General features: G+C 39.4%; 1 protein-coding gene across 6 annotated transcripts in view; it reads left to right on the top strand.

The window, feature by feature from the left end:
• CFTR (CF transmembrane conductance regulator) overlaps positions 1 to 17,762 on the top strand; it is a 196,442-nt gene extending 178,680 nt beyond the window's left edge. For 5 of the 6 annotated variants that reach the window (XM_033428228.2, XM_049715192.1, XM_004269850.3 and 2 more), the window contains 4 exons: positions 2,132 to 2,221; positions 13,967 to 14,139; positions 14,779 to 14,884; positions 16,040 to 17,762. In XM_033428228.2, coding sequence (XP_033284119.1) covers positions 2,132 to 2,221; positions 13,967 to 14,139; positions 14,779 to 14,884; positions 16,040 to 16,240 — 570 coding nt within the window. In that variant the 3' untranslated portion in view covers positions 16,241 to 17,762. Of the gene's footprint in view, positions 1 to 2,131; positions 2,222 to 13,966; positions 14,140 to 14,778; positions 14,885 to 16,039 lie in introns of those variants that run through there. The other variant, XR_004483338.2, reaches the window with a different exon arrangement.
• The last annotated feature ends 206 nt before the right edge of the window (positions 17,763 to 17,968 follow it).

Below are 17,968 nucleotides of genomic sequence, written 5' to 3'. Positions count from 1 at the left end.
AGGAAGCTGAAATCTCCACTCCCAGTGCAGGAACTGAGCCCGTGACCAGAGGGATGGATAGCAGTGCTTGGATTATGACTATGCTGCTGAGCACTGATGGGCTTTTTATGGACCCAATGGGCTGCACCTGCTCAACCTTTAATCTTTCTTGAGCTCCAGATAGGAATAAAAACTGGTCTGCCCAGGACTTGAGGCATTTTGCTATGGTTATGAGGAGCACAGGTTTGGAGACAAACACTATTAGGTTTGAATTCCAGCTCCATAACTACTAGCTAAGTAACCCTGGGCAAGTCACTTAACTTCTCCCAGCTGTGATTTCTTCATGTACAATAAGATCTATTTCATTAGGCTGATATGAAGATAAAAAGATATAACACATGTAAAGAGCCTTGCCAGGCACACGGTAAGCCTGCCATAGACCGGAGCTCTGTGTTCTGGCCTCTGAGTTCCCGGTGGAGATAACTTCAGTGAAGTAATACATTGGCTTATACTTGGTAAACCCTCACAGTTGTTATTTCCTATGTTTCTCAATAATGCTAGAAGCTTTTATATAAAGAAACATAATATTAAAAGAAAACATGTGAAAAACAGTAAATGGCAAAATTCCATTGGCAAGCCTTTGAACTTTAGATACCAAATAAACCTAATTGCTTCAATAATACATTGACTGGCCTTCTCAGAACCACTTCTTATTTAATTCTCTTTAGTTTATCAGAATCTCCTGATAGCACACTTTGTCTGCTCTCTTTAGCTTATTTGGACATTACTTTCATTTACCTGGAAGCTTGGAGGAGGATGTACAAATATATCCATCATCTCTTATGAGTCATATATTTGTCTCTTATATTCACTTCTGTAAAGCAGTGGAAGCATCCCTTAGGAACGTGATTTGATGCAGATTAAGAAATACCAGCATAAGTCTTGTTGCCTTCTCCAGAGGGTTCCTGTGATATTTGGCCACAACTTTGTTCTTTAAGCCATAAATTATGCCCCGGCGACTGAGGTTTCTAACGTGACTGTCCTTGAACTTGGCTGCCATGGTGAGGATACTCTCCTTCTGCCTGAGAGGCACAGACACCATTCATCTGGGGCTGACTTACCTTGTGCAGTTCCTCACAGACCAGTTGGGCACTGAGCATTCTCTCTTAGCCTAAGGCAATTAATGAAAACTAAAGCTTCAAAGAATTTAGTTCTCAATTCTCCTGACTGGATGTTATTAACCAAAGGCAAAAGAAAAATGGTAAAGAAAAAAATTTTCTGAATGTTACATCAAAAGTATTTTTCAGTTCACCCATGTGTACAGAGAGAGAGAGACCTAAATATTATCTTTATTGTTGCATCAGCATTTCCCAGTGAGACAGTGATTTTCTTTAAAAAAAATTTTTTATTCATATAGGCAGACCTAAGTAGACAGTGATGTAGCAAGTAGGGGGGATAGCTGTGCAATGCTCCTTACAGGAAATTTGATTGTCATTTTGCTACCTCAGCAGGATCCAGCTCATCTGCCTCCCCTCCCTTCTGTGTCATACATTCAGTTAAACAAATATTTGATTCTCATTCTTTCACTGATCTCTAAGTCGTGACACTTTCCTGTGTCTGTCTGGTTGTATAAGTAGAAGTGTGCCTTGGTTTATAGACCCTATGAATATATGTGTTTGAGTGTCTGTAAATTCATAGAGTTTCAGAACCCCTGAGGAAGCTAGGATCATAAAAGAAATCCAGGGAAAATACATGAACAAAATAGGAATTTCTTCTAACAAGTTAATTATAACTCATAAACTTATAATTTTTAACTTTAATTTTATATTTGTTCATAGTAAGGAATATTACTAGGAATAAAAAAAATTAATTTCCCACAACTTATAGTGATCTCAGTTTCTTTATTCTAAGGACATTGTGATTAGACAAGTGTTGACAAGGGGCTTCAAATGTAGCTGTAATATTTTATTTCTTAAAAATATACAAAGCAAATATGATAAAAATTTAAGAAAACTGGATGGTAAGTACATGGATGTTTATTGTGCTATTTCTTTAAATATTTTTTTCTGTTTGGAATATTTCACAATAAAATGAGGGAAATATACAAAGTTTTTTAGGTTATTCATGCTTTCCTCTTTTTTTATTGATATAGAAAGTATTCATCTTTTATGGCACATTTAGAAAAAACCTGGATCCTTATGGGCAGTGGAGTGATCAAGAAATATGGAAAGTTGCTGATGAGGTAAGGATTCTCACTGAAGTAATTCTGAAAAAGGTTGCTCATACACACGAGTGGTTATCACAGCTGAGATGATTTTATACACTTTTGTGCGTGTATGTGCATGTGTGTGTGGATAACTTTAAAATGGAAAACTCTAATATACCTCGAGCACCGAGTTTTTTGGATTAGACCTAGCCCTTTCCTCAGTAGTAAGTTTCCAACTCTCAGGCCCCAGAGATAGTATACTCTGGCCTTCTTCCCAAATGCGCATCACTGAGACATGAACTAGGAGAGACCCAGACACCTACAGCACACCAGGATTATTCCCGATACAGAGGAGCATCTGTCCACACCATCTCATCTACTCCCTGTCTAGGTTCTGAAACTTTCCCAGCATAAGAAGGAGGCTTTGGTTTGACATGATATACTTCTCTGGGAAGCATAGGTTTAGCACAAAAGGTTAATGATCATCCTAGAACACCTGAAGATGGCTACAATCTTCTCTGGAAGTCGCCAGAAATCAACTGCCTTCAGAGGCTTTGGCTGTGAGCACCTCCAGCCAAAATACCACATGACGTAGATGTGGCAGACTCTATTCCTTGAGGTCATTAGGACACCATAGGAAATACATGGATTAAAATGGAATCTAAATTCCTAAATAATACCCTGTATTTACCCACCAGGTGGTTAAGGAATTTAGGGCTGGGGGAGAGCTAGAGTGGGATTCTTGGTTCCCTTAACCGACACCCTAGCTGTTAACTGATAATCCTTGAAATACAGGCGTTTTATTTAAGAAAAGGAGAACATAAATTGTTCTAGTTTACTAAACTTGAGGTTTATGTCCAAAGCTCTGGATGGTGGCAGACTACAATTATGGGGCCTAAGAACATTGAGATGCAAAGGTCTTCTCAGAGAACAGCTTTATTCCACTGTCTCTGACATATTTGGTCCTTGTTGTAAAGCCCAATTCGGTTTATCCCAAATGTTCTTTCCTTGGCTTCCTCCCTTCAGAGTAGATCTTGACAGAAGCTTTGAAATGCCTGTGAGTGTTAAACACTTACCCATTGAGTGTCTAACCTTAACATGCCCCTAATAAAATGCACTTAGATTAACCGTCTTCATTATCAAAGTTTCCTTATTACCGAACAAACAGGGGTTTTAAAGAAAACATTAACTAAATTGCAAGTGACACGTTTTAAGGTCTTTGATGTGACTTCAGAGAATGAACTATAGGAACACAGTGTGGTGGGAGAGAAACTTTGAAAGGAAGACATTAGACTTTATAAAATCTGCAAGTATTGCCAAGTCACAATAAAGTTTACAGGAAATCAGGATCATAAAAAAATCTAAAATTTTAGAAGACATGGTTAAGATTTTAAATGCCAATATGTGCAGAAATTTTACCTGTTTAGATTTTTATTTGATCAACTCATACTTAGGTATATCTTTTTTTTTTTTAATTATTTATTTATTTATTTTTGGCTGTGTTGGCTCTTCGTTTCTGTGCGAGGGCTTTCTCTAGTTGCGGCAAGCGGGGACCTCTCCATCGCGGTGCACGGGCCTCTCACTATCGCGGCCTCTCCCGTTGCGGAGCACAGGCTCCGGACGCGCAGGCTCAGCGGCCATGGCTCACGGGCCTAGTTGCTCTGCGGCATGTGGGATCTTCCCAGACCAGGGCTCGAACCCGTGTCCCTTGCATTGGTAGGCAGATTCTCAACCACTGCGCCACCAGGGAAGCCCCCTAGGTATATCTTTTTTACTGATCCTTTTAAAAATAATTTGCTGTTCAAAAACAGAGATGGGCTGCTGTCCTCACAGTTATGCCATGTGTTTGAGTAACAGTGATACATTTTGTTGAGGAGGCCTTAGAATGGAGCACAGACAAAAAAGCAACATCCCAGAGAAGCAGAAAAGGCATTGATTTACAAGTTTTGGGGTCTGGACTTTAGTCCTATATGGTTGATCATATACTTTGCCCAAACAGGACCATTTGGGGAGGGGTCAGTTTCTCACCTGGACAGGATAATGGGACAAAAGGTGTAAACCAGGATTGACCAGGGCAAACTGGGATTGAATTTCATTTCATCTAAGTCCTCTCTGTGACCTTGGTATGACTTGTTTCTCTAGAGGGAAATGAGTTGAGTAACAGCAGAGAGCCAAACACTTGAATCTTATCCCAATTCTTTGTAATTCCCCTTTCCCTGAAACGGAAATCAAAAGTGTGCACGATGACAATGTCAGGCCAAGAAACACTCTATTCCTACCTTGGATTGGGCCCTGCACTCCAGTGTGAAACCTTATCTTTGCAGATCTGGGCTGACTTGTGTGAAGCCATGAGGAACATGATTAGTTACAAGCTCTAAGACTTGGAAACAAAACTGGCCAAAGCAGCTTCCTTACCCTTTGTGCCCTAGGCCCGTACCTTCATCTTGGCACTGTATGCCTTATAATTCTATGGATGAATTTAAAGCAAGTCCAAGGGAGGGAAAGAGTTTCTAAGACCCAGAACTACAGAGATCTAATTTTCCCCTTCACAAACAACTCAGGACCAGATAGCTTCTCCACAGGAGCACTGACTTTACCAGCTGTGTAGACCAAAGAGAATCTCAAAGGAGGCTGAATCTTAAGGAAACAAAAAGATGACCCTAACATTGTGGTCTAATAAATTGGTAGCATTGCTGTACATTTTCAGGCTAATATGTATAATGGGCCCAGCCTAAGGCCTGGCACATAATAGGTACTAAGTAAATGTTAGCTATTACAATCATGTTTTCATGAGGTCTTTACCTGGCCGTCTCTTAAATGTTGTTGCTTGCCAGAATCCTAATTGTTTTCTTACTTTACTTACTCTTCCTGGGAAATACCATGCATCTTCTTAGCTCTAACTAATACTTCTGTGCTGATGACTCCCAAATCCTCCTGTCCCCAGAGCTCCCTACCTGACATCTCAGCATGGACAGGCATCTTATGTCCATAAGTGAGTCTCTTAGCTGCCCCACCCACACAAGTGTCCTGCGTTTCCAATTCCAGTGGATGGCATCACCAGCTTCTTGTTGCCCAAAGCCAAGACCTGGGTCTCATCCTTGACTCCCAGTTTCTCCACCTGTCTTCACATATCAAGCCCTGTCAAGACTGTCTCCTGCAAAAATCTAGGATATACTCACTTTTCTCCATCCCCATCTCACACCACTACTAATTCTCATGTGGATTTTAGAAACAGGCTCCTGTCTGGTGTCTCTCTTACCGGCTCCCTACAGTTCATTCTGTTCTTTGCAGCCTTGTATCTGAGCACTTGTTTCTCCCCTTCTAAGGCTCCTTATTGCCTGTTGGACAAAGTCCACACTGCTCAAGGTGGCTTGTAACGTCCTTCATGATTTCATCTTTGCCTGCCTCTCTAAACTCCCTCCCCAACTGCCTCTGCTTGCCAGGATCCAGCTACACTGAATTCCTTTGTTTCCTCTAAGGCACCATGTGCTGTCTGTTCTCCAGAGGTTTTTTCACACGCTCTGTGCCTGGGGCACCCCCAGCCCTTCACTGCCTGATCCCCCTCACCATTCAGGCCTCTCCTTACACATCACTTCTTCCCAGAAACCTGCCCTGATGCTCCAGGTGTGAGAGAGGAGCCCCTCCTACGTGTATCCTGTACCTCCACCCCTTTCACAGCTTTCTTCGCACGGGAGAGAGATTTACCTCTTAACTTGTCCATGTCCACCACTGGCTTGTAAGTTCCTTGAGGGCAGAGATATTCACTGTGGTATTTCCTTGCTTAGAGTAGTGTTGGGCATGTGCATGGTGTTCAATAAACATTGATTGGATGAATGAATGAATGGATGAATGATCTGATTCATTTATTTAAATGAATAAATAAATGGTTCATGTGTAATGTATCATGCAGGTAGCCTTGTGATTGACACACAATGGGTATCACCATTAGCAATGAGGACACTGAGCCCTGAGACATCGGAGGGACTTAGCTGAGCTGGGTGGTGGGCGCAGAAACAGCTGTCTCCCTTGATTTCTGGTTCACAGGCTCTTTCGCCACAGTGAGCTTTCCCAGTGGCATCCAGAATCTCAGGCTCCTTCACCACAGTCTGTGTTACCCTGTGTCATCCAAGCAGCACATCTGTTGGTTCTAGAATGGTTTAGAATGCTTTTAGAAGGAAAACTGTTCGGTAATTGTTTGCTTTTTGGATTACTTAGAAAATAGTTTCCTTCCTTACACATCGATAGTCAGGTAAGCTATTTTAGAGGGCAAACAAACTAACAGAAATAGTGGCCTTTTAAGGTGAAAATTTGCCCTGGAAAACCTGCAGAATAGCAAAAGGAGTGTCTAAAGGAGTTGACAGAGTCTATTTTTATAACTGCCCAGTCCAACCACAGTTCACTTTTCTGATTTTTTTTTCATGTTTCCTTATCACAAGAGCAAACTCTTGCTCTATAATAACATTCCAGAGGGCAGCGATAGCAAAAGTCAACACTTTGAAGAAAATACCTGGTCCTTTACAGACTGTAATACATTTTTTAAGTTTCATATGTCACAAAATAAAATTTCTTCTTTGTAAATAGTAGTTTGGAAATACATATGATTTATTAGCTCAACTGCATAAATCTGGCAAATTCTTTCTTCCCAAAGTTCTTTATATCCACAAACTTTTGATGCTTTGATTAATTTGTAATGCTAAGTTGGAACGAAAATACTTAGAAATGTTTAGATCCCAGTAATTAAAATTCACCTTAGTTTGGACAGAGCTAATCTAAAGTTTGTATTTTTTTTAATCTGTTGAAAAGTGGTTTGTGACAATAGTGTAAATAATATTATATTGGGAATATGTATGTATATGTGTGTATACATGTATATATTTATTTTTAAAGAATTCTGCTGTTAAAGATCACTAAATTAGATGATCTCTGTAGCAAGTTCCCTTTAAGTCTTTTTTCCCCCCCATAGCTCTTTTCTCTTTTAACACTAATTTCCCACCTATTATTTTTCTCCCTGTCTGAGCCATGAGTTCCTTCAAGGCAGAGCCTTGTGTTATTCATCTTTGAATTCCCAGGTCTGCCATAGTGCCTAGAACTTAATAAACTCTCAGTAAGAGTCCATTAAGGAATACATGACTGAGCACCCAAACAATCACGAGGTTAATTTAAGCCATTCTTATCAGTACATGGAGTTGGTAACAAGAACTTTATATCTTTTAAAAACCAATTACTAGTCTATCTTGCTTCCCATTTTCTCTCCAAAGCCTATCACAATATCTGGCAGAAAATAGGTAATTAATACATTTGTTAAATATTCACTGACTTCAAACTAGTAAACTTTTACTAACTTATGTTGACCTTTCTCTAGTGAATATGATTTTAAAAGATTTTTACTATACTTGATAGTGAGTAAAACAGTTGAGATAGGAATGTGGCAAAATGCACCGTAGATTGGCCTGTGTCTCTGTCACTCATTTTATACAGTTTTCTTCTCTAAATATTGACAGTGCTATATATTTAGGTACTTATTTACTTGTGTTAAGAAACAGTTTCATTTGGGTAAGAACCACACACTTTGCTCAGCTCTCTATCACAAGAAAGTACAAAGTATAACACACTAAAGTAGCTTTCCCCCTATGGCCTTAGGAAACTAGAGTATGATTGGTGTGAATCTAAAGGGAGACTACATGCTGCAATGTTCTTAACAAAGTCTCAACCTTGTTACTAAGCATGATGTAAATTACTAGTATTGTGACACTTTCTGCTAACTTGCTTTCCAAGATAACTTGTAAAGGGAAAGTCTTACAAGTCATACTGTCATACCAGGGAAACGTTTCAGTGGCCAGGCTCATGTCTTGGGATTTCCCAGGCTCTAACAATACTAATAGTCAGGGTTGATTAGGTGCTTACCACAAGCTACACTCTGTGGCAAGCTCTTTCCACAAATTATCCCATTTAGTCCCCATTACAAGCCTTTGAAGTCTATCCTAGTATTTTCTCCATTTTTTTCCAGTGAGCTAAGTGAGACTTCCAGTAACACATCTGACAGCGTCAGCCAGCGAGTGGTGGAGTGCAGACTTAAAGCCACTTCTGTGTGACTTCATAGCTCCAGTCTTTCATCAGCACTTTTCTTGATGCTTAATTTGACTTAAGAAAAATTCTCAAGTATTTCTGATTGATCTGAAAGGAAATGCTGACCTATCAGTGTTAAAGAACTTCTTATTTGATAATTTGTTTTTAAGGAGTTTTATAGAGTCTTAAAGATGAGAAAGTGGAGGCACACCGACAGGTGAAGTGACTGGTTTTAGATCACACTCCATATTGGGGGAGCTAAAACCAGCACTCATTCATTTACCATTTGTCATTCTTCCTTAAATCGGATTGATTTGTCATTCATCAAAACTGTGTTTGTTTTGTTTGGCCAGCATTCCAGGGGCTCAGTACACATTTGTTGAACAAATGAATGGGTGTGTTGAGGCTGACAATGTGTCTGACATTGGTAGTGAGCTAAAGAGCACATGTCTTTACCCTCAGGAAGCCAACAGTCTAACAGGGGAACTTGCACCCATACTTCTGTGACTATGTGCCTGACTGCCCTAGAGGATGATCAGGAGTATTTGGAATGGTGCTCCCGGCTAAGCAATGGCACAAACCTGAGAAGGTCAAGGTGTATGGGGAACTACAAGCTGAGTGTTTAGTGCTGCTGGAAGTAAAAGTGGAGGGGGCTCAATTCTGGATGCCTTATCTGCCATCTGAGAGAGTTCAGTTATTCTGTCAGCAGGAGAGCCACCATAGTATTTAAAACAGAGAAATGATGGGGTCAAACCTATATTTTAGAAGGATCCCTGTGGGGTTGTCGGGTTACAATCAACTTGAGATTACAGTATGAAGCTTAAGAGACAATAATGGCCTGGCCTAGGGTTGTTGTAATAGGACTGGCAAGGAGATGGAAGATTGAGAAGTATTTGGAAGAGGTCCAGGGCTGGATATAAAGATGAAAAATCATTCGCTTATCGGTGGTAGTTGATACTCTGAGCATGAATAAGATCTCAGAAGGAGCATTTGGAGAGTTGGCAATGAGGAAAACTAATATTCAAGGGACAGGAAGAGGGAGAATTACCTACATGTGATAATAAGAAGAAATGTCCATAGAGGGTGTGGTTTCTCATAAGGCAAGGAATAGATGTTTGAAGAAGGGAAAAAATGTTCTATGGTCTCAGGCAGTAGAGACAACAGATACACACTCATTATTTAAGATTTCTAGATGAGAAAAGGGGGAGACATTAAATAATAGCTAGGGCTTCCCTGGTGGCACAGTGGTTAAGAATCGGTGTGCCAATGCAGGGGACATGGGTTTGAGCCCTGGTCCGGGAAGATCCCACACACTGCGGAGCAGCTAAGCCCATGAGCCACAACTATGGAGCCTGCATGCCACAACTACTGAAGCCAGCGCATCTAGAGCCTGTGCTCCACAACAAGAGAAGCCACCGCAATGAGAAGCCTGTGCACTGAAATAAAGAGTAGCCCCCACTGGCTGCGACTAGAAAAAGCCCGTGCGCAGAAGTAATGAAATTGAAACTGTAATTTAAAATCTTCCAACAAACAAAAGTCCAGGACCAGATGGCTTCACAAGTGAATTCTACGAAACATTTAGAGAAGAGCTAACACTGATCCTTCTCAAACTCTTGCAAAAAATTGCAGAGGGAGGAACACTCCCAAATTCATTCTATGAAACCACCATCACCCTGATACCAAAACCAGAAAAAGATATCACAAAAAAAGAAAATTATGGACCAGTATCACTGATGAACATAGATGCAAAAATCCTGAACAAAATACTAGCAAACAGAATCCAACAATATATTAAAACGATCATACACCATGACCAAGTGGGATTTATCCCAGGGATGCAAGGATTCTTCAATATATGCAAATCAATCAATGTGATACACCGTATTAATGAATTAAGGAATAAAAACCGTATGATCATCTCAATAGATGCAGAAAAAGCTTTTGACAAAATTCGACACCCATTTACGATAAAAACTCTCCAGAAAATGGGCATAGAGGGAACCTACCTCAACATAATAAAGGCCATATATGACAGACCCACAGCAAACATACTCAATGGTGAAAAGCTGAAAGCCTTTACTCTAAGATTGGGAACAAGACAAGGATGTCCACTCTCACCATTCTTATTCAACATAGTTTTGGAAGTCCTGGCCATGGCAATCAGAGAAGAAAAAGAAATAAAAGGAATACAAATTGGGAAAGAAGAAGTAAAACTGTCACTGTTTGCAGATGACATGATACTATACATAGAAAATCCTAAAGATGCCACCAGAAAACTACTAGAACTAATCAATGAATTTGGCAAGGTTGCAGGATACAAAATTAATGCACAGAAATCTCTGGCATTCCTATACACTAACAATGAAAAATCAAAATGAAGAATTAAGGAAACAATCCCATTTACCATCACAGCAAAAATAATAAAATACCCAGGAATAAACCTGCCTAAGGAGGTGAAAGACTTGTACTCAGAAAACTATTAAACACTGATGAAAGAAATCAAAGATGACATAAACAGATGGAGAAATATACCATGTTCTTGGATTGGAAGAATCAGTATTGTGAAAATGACTATACTACCCAAAGCAATCTACAGATTCAATGCAATCCCTATCAAACTACCAATGTCATTCTTCACAGAGTTAGAACAAAAAATTTTACAGTTCGTATGGAAATACAAAAGACCCCGAATAGCCAAAGAAATCTTGAGAAAGAAAAACGGAGCTAGAGGAATCAGGCTCCCTGATGTCAAACTATACTACTAAGCTACAGTAATCAAGACAGTATGGTACTGGCACAAGAACAGAAATATAGATCAATGGTACAGGATAGAAAACCCAGAGATAAACCCACACATATATGGTCACCTAATTTACGACAAAGGAGGCAAGAACATAAAATGGAGAAAAGGCAGCCTTTTCAATAAGTGGTGCTGCAAAAACTGGGCAGCTACATGTAAAAGAATGAAATTAGAACACTCCCTAACACCATACACAAAAATAAACTCCAAATGGATTAAAGACCTAAATGTAAGACCAGACACTATAAAACTCTTAAAGGAAAACATAGGAAAAACACTCTTTGATGTAAACCACAGCAAGATCTTTTTTGACCCACCTCCTAGAGTAATGAAAATAAAAACAAAAATAAACCAATGGGACCTAATTCAACTTAAAAGCTTTTGCACAGCAAAGGAAACCATAAACAAGACAAAAAGACAACCCTCAGAATGGGAGAATATATTTGCAAATGAAGCAATGGACAAAGGATTAATCTCCAAAATATACAAACAGCTCATGGAGCTCAATATCAAAAAGACAAACAATGCAATTACAAAATGGGCAGAAGACCTAAATAGACATTTCACCAAAGAAGACGTACAGATGGCCAAGAGGCACATGAAAGGATGCTCAACATCACTAATTATTAGAGAAATGCAAATCAAAACTACAATGAGGTATCACCTCACACCAGTCAGAGTGGCCATCATCAAAAAATCTACAAACAATAAGTGCTGGAGAGGGTGTGGAGAAAAGGGAACCCTCTTACGCTGTTGGTGGGAATGTAAATTGATACAGCCACTATGGAGAACAGTATAGAGTTTCCTTAAAAAACTACAAATAGAACTACCATACAACCCAGCAATCCCACTACTGGGCATATACCCTGAGAAAACCATAATTCAAAAAGCAACATATACCACAATATTCATTGCAGCACTATTTGCAATAGCCAGGACATGGAAGCAACCTAAGTGTCCATTGACAGATGAATGGATAAAGACGTGGCACATATATACAATGGAATATTACTCAGCCATAAAAAGAAACGAAATTGAGTTATTTGTAGTGAGGTGGATGAGTCTGAACCTAGTTTGTCATACAGAGTGAAATAAGTCAGAAAGAGAAAATACTGTATGCAAACGCATATATATGGACTCTAAAAAAAAAATGGTACTGACAAACCTAGTGGCAGGGCAGGAATAAAGACATAAACGTAGAGAATGGACTTGAGGACACGGGAGGGGAGGGGAAGCTGGGCAAAGTGAGAGTAGCATCGACATATATACACTACCAAATTTAAAATGGTTAGCTAGTGGGAAGCTGCTGCATAGCACAGGGAGATCAGCTCAGTGCTTTGCGATGACCTAGAGAGGTGGGATAGGGAGGGCGGGAGGGAGGCTCAAGAGGGAGGGGATATGGGGACATATATATACATATGGCTGATTCACTTTGTTGTACAACAGAAACTAACACAGTATTGTGAAGCAATTATACTCCAGTAAAGATCTGTTAAATAAATAAATAATAGCTAAAGGAGAACCTGGAGGCAAATGAGGGGGTTTTGTTTCAAGAGGGGAGAGATGTAGCAGGTTCACAGGCTGAAGCCAATAAAAAGCGAAAGTTGAAGAGAGAAAGAACACAAGTCCTCCAGTTCCTCACCCAAGAGCCCTTATTCACATTCTCAGCTGGTTAGATCCAAAATTAGTTTTATGTTTGAGTCTTCCAGGATACATGAGAATAGTCCCCCTTGTCTAATTAATATGTTTACTTTCCCTACCATCTCAGAAACTCTTTTCAAACATTAATGAATTCACACAAAGTGAGGTTGTTTTAATGAGAAATCCACTCAAGGAAAGGAATATTGGCTGCAATACATATCCTGGGCACAGTTAATATTTACTGAACAAACACAGTGATGTGAGCCATCTCCAGATTCATCACTGAACTCGTGAGAGTCTGTCTTAAGGCCACTATCTTATTCTGCCTGTATTACAGGTAGGTGGGAACACATCTTACCTCCCAATACTAAATCCCAGACTTCCCAAGGGCGGGATATAATCATATGTGTATCTCTTTAGGTCTCAAACACTCAGCAACACTTGGCAAAAATACATATGTCAATGCACATTTATTTGAATAAGTGATATGAGGCAAGGTTACATTTTTTATCTTATTTCGAAAGAACGGGTTTCTCTATCTCATTTGCTTTTTCAACCTATTTATTTTTCCTATCTAGCTTAAAAAAATAAGCCGTTGACCCTAACACAACTCTCATATTCCACCCGAATATTTAAGCACCTTTAAATCTCCAGTAATACACCACTATTTTAACTCCAGTTATTTTTACTTCATAGTTTCGTGACTTTCTTAAAGTCAGTTTTTATGAATTAAAGAGATGAGTAGTACATTGCCATATGTGGTTTTAAATGGCTCCTCAGTTGATTTTTATTGCTGCCTTTCATGCTCTGTTATTACAGAGTAGAGAATGGAAGGTAACATAAAAGAATCTGTCATGATACAGTAAGTAACTGCATTCTATACATATTATCTTTTCTAGCATGTATTAAATTGTGTTATAATTATCTGTGTATGTCTTTATAAATCCTGAGCTTTGCAGGGCCCACGGACCATTTATCCTCTCTTTAATCCCTATTGGAGGACCTGGCATAGAATAGGCATTCCCTGAAAACCTCATGAAAGGAAAAGTACAGAGCTGAAACAGTCTGTAGACTGATGCTTTAGAGCTGCCAAGATTATACATAGTCTTTTGTTCAGTTAAAGCCAAATAGCAGGAATGGTGGGGGGTTGTTATGAAATTTAAACTTTTAGAACTCCTGTCTTTTCAGATTATCAGCCTCTTAAGTGTTTTTAACCCTGTAGTATGTGAACTACCCCTCCTAAGCCCAGTGTTTTTCCTCTTTCTTTTCTGCAGGTTGGACTCAGATCTGTGATAGAGCAGTTTCCTGGGAAGCTTGATTTTGTCCTTATGGATGGGGGTTGTGTCCTAAGCCATGGCCACAAGCAGCTGATGTGCTTGGCCAGATCCGTTCTCAGTAAAGCAAAGATCTTGCTGCTTGATGAACCCAGTGCTCATCTGGATCCAATGTGAGTTTCCGAATTCCTGCTATTTAATAACACAGGGGGAAAAGAATCATTGAGACATACTTCATATTGACACAAATTTCCATCAGGCTGTCATGTCTGCAAGCAGGAGACTACCTTCTAGATATGAAATAATTGCCCAGTGGAAAAGTTACTGTTTGACATGCGCACAAGTGCTTATTTCCTAGTATAAGAGCCATGTGTTCTCTTCTAAGTGTAATTTTGCAATTTCATACAAACTCTTCCCCCTTATTGACGTGTGGTAAAATATTTAGTTACATAGGCATACTTGGATCCTTATGGTCTTCCTTACTATCCCATTTATAACATAGGAAATATTTATAGCATAAAATAAAGAACTACTATTGATGCTACATAATGAAAAATATACTTATTTGGGAAACTTTTTTCAAACTGTGAAATTTTTTCCCAAATATTTGTCCTATTTATTTATGAAAACTTAGAATCTGCCCTGTGGTTGGAAAGCTGATTGTGGCTGACTCTATTGCAACATTCTGTTAAAAGGATTCAAGGAAAGATAATTTAAGGAATTACATTGACAGAAGAATAGGTATGTTATCAAGGATAGAGACAGATTATTAACATTCTGTGATGTTATATGTGGTATTTTTTCTTTGCTAGAACATACCAGATCATTCGAAGAACCCTAAAACAAGCATTTGCTGATTGCACAGTAATCCTCTCTGAACACAGGATAGAGGCAATGTTGGAATGTCAGCGATTTTTGGTGAGTGTTTCTAATTTACCTAAGATCTCATCTCTCCTTTGATTCTTGATAACAATCTGATATGTGCTGGTTCCTGCAAGTCACAGCAATGTACAAGCTCACAGCTATCCAGCTTTACTCAAAATACCTGCCCAAGTGTCTCACTTTGTGCAACGAGTTGAGGTTGGAATTCAGCCAATCTAAAATAGCAGCTTATTACTAAATTACATTAATAAATTGGAACATCTATACTTTTTGCTTCTTTTATTTGGGGATCAGTCATGAAAAAGACTAGGTCCTGATGCTTTCAGTAACTGAATCTCCCATGGATGGGGTCCAGAACAGGCCTGGATTGTCTTGCAACCTGATGTATGGTTTTAACGCAGTAGTTGAAAGGTTTATTTCATTTTTCTAGCCATTATTTGGAACTCAGCTTAGTGCGTCTCCCAACCACCTTCTCATTGTGGTTTCAAAACTGTCACCGATTCTTTCAAGTGATGTTTACAAATTCCTTTGGGTTTAGCCACAAGGAAATCCTGAGGATGATGTATCACATCATTTCTGTTAAGGCTTTTCAGGCTCCTGGAGGTAAATGCTTTTCTTACTGAAGGATTGTTATTACCATTATTATTACTAAGCTTCGAGTGATAAGTTAGGGGCCGACTCACAACCTCTTGCCCAGCTACGGTCAGGTTCAGCTTGAACGAGTGAAGGAGGCACAGTAACTCAGGCACATCCTGACCAATTTGAAATTGTTAAGCTTCAAATCCACTGTTGACGTGGTTCAACTCTTTATGGTGCTGTGGACTTAACACTCATTTGTAAGGTTAATACACAAGGGATCTAACATGAATAGTTCTTGTTTTCAAAGCCCCCTTAGTTCCTCTAAAGTTCTCTGAAGAAGCACATTGTTCAGTACTATAGCAACTTAAAAAAAGCAATCTCCCAGCTTCTAAGTAAAAAATTACAGCTGATTTCACAAATGGTAGAAGCTCCATAAAGCACGAGGACTCAGCAGTGAAACAAGCTCTGCCTGACTGTTCAGACTGCAAGCCTCTGGACACTCGCTGTGTGTTCTTTCTGGCTTTCCTCATCCTCTGAGCCTGTGCCCTTCTTGCCTTGCTTTGGTCCGCCCTGCCTCTTTGTCCGAGTTGTCACTAACGGCCACTTCCCTAGGTCATAGAGGAGAATAGAGTGCGGCAGTACGACTCCATCCAGAGGATGCTGAGCGAGAAGAGCCTCTTCCGGCAGGCGATCAGCCCCACAGTCCGCTTGAAGCTCTTCCCCCACCGGAACTCGAGCAAGCAGACGTCTCGGTCCAAAATCGCTGCCCTGAAGGAGGAGACGGAAGAAGAGGTACAAGAAACAAGGCTTTAGAGAGCAGAACAAAGGTTTGCCTGGGACATTCACGCGTGGAGTTGAAGAAAAGAAAAAAAAAGAGTTTCTGCCTCAGAAAACAAGGATGAATGATGTTTTTTTAAAAAAGGAAAACTTCGGGTAAGAGGAATTAAGGATGTTCCCGTGGATGAATGGCTTCCTGGCAATGGTCAAACCGTGTGACAGGTACTTCAAATCCTTGAAGGTTTACCACTTGGAATCGCAAGCCAGCTTTTCCTGAAAACTTTTCCCTTTGGTCGTCACTGGAAAGGTGGCTGTAAACGTCAGCCAGCTTAATTCTTCAACTTATTGTTTAGTGAAACTTACTCATTTATATTATTGAAGAAGAACTGTAATCATACTACTTAGAGATACAATTAAGTAATGATAACTGGAAACTTTAGTGGCTTATATATGTTTATATACCTTTTTCTCCACTTTCTCCACGATATTTAAAAACACAGCTATATTGTCTGTTAAGGATTCAGACTGCCCCGTTTCCAAGCAAGTAATGGAATGCTGTGAGAGTCACAAGACAGCCCATCAAGATATGCACCACACAACACCTAAGTATCAGTCAGGAGACAGAACTTCCCGATCTTGGAAATCAGGGTTAGTACCATTCAGCAGTACCCAAATGCAAATAAAACAGAAAACATCCGTTATCTGGGAAACGGGCTGTTACAGTCCCATGTAGGGAACCAAGATGTAGCTCCCTTGATTTGGAAGAGAAGATGTCTGCTTCCAGAAAGTAACAAGCTCATAAGACTTCTGAACTGAAGGATGGCTGGAAAAACGCTTTAATGCAAATTGGTGCAGGAGAACCCTTCATCACCCAGAAGCTCCAGGTAGAGTGTGTAGGCAGGTAGGCTGTGGGCGCTACAGGTAGATGTACGTGAAATTCAAAGATCTAGGTATAGAAAGGGTGATGTGGTATGTTTTCAGGCTACCTATGTGTACTTCATACTGTATATACTGAGCAGGAGAGATAATGGACACACTGAAGTAGAGTCAATCATGAATTAGTTTTATATGCTTCTGTTTTATAATTTTGTGATGCAAATGAAATTTTCTCTAGGAAATATTTATTTTAATAATGTTTCAAACACATATAAATGGCTGTATTTTAAGAATGATTATATTATGAATTATATTTGTATAAGAGATTTTTATATTTGAAATGTTGACTTTTATGGTACTAGCTATTTTTATGATATGTTAAAACTGGGAGGAGGGGAAAACTTGGGGGATATTAGCCAGTTTGAATTATGAATTATGAATTATGTTGGTGTGGAGAGAAACAGTAGGGCCCACACAGATATTGCATATACCTGTGTGATTCCCGGCCAGTACACTTGTTCCCTCTTAGATGCAGTTCTAAAGAAAATGGTACCACAAAATCTGACCACCCCTATCAAGGATACACTGCCTTCTGAACTCCAAAGTAACCCTTAAGATTGCATTCTATTTATTACTGTAGGAAAATATCGTGTGTCAATAAAATCCATATATTTGTGTGAAACTTAGGGGTTTTCAGATGTGTTCATTAATCGTGTCTCATTGATCTCTTACTTCAGTCTCTAAGGATCATGGTACACAAAACATGAATCTTTCCTTTAGATATAGCTTCTTGAGAATCCTATGTGAATTAAGACACTCTAAAAATTATTTCTTTTTTTAAATTGTGGTAAAATATACATAACCTAAAATTTACTATTTTAACCATTT

Source organism: Orcinus orca, chromosome 9 (assembly GCF_937001465.1).
Source record: "Orcinus orca chromosome 9, mOrcOrc1.1, whole genome shotgun sequence".
Classification (NCBI taxonomy): Eukaryota; Metazoa; Chordata; class Mammalia; order Artiodactyla; family Delphinidae; genus Orcinus; species Orcinus orca.
Note: the sequence above shows the minus strand (reverse complement) of the source record. Positions and strands in the feature narration are given on the sequence as shown.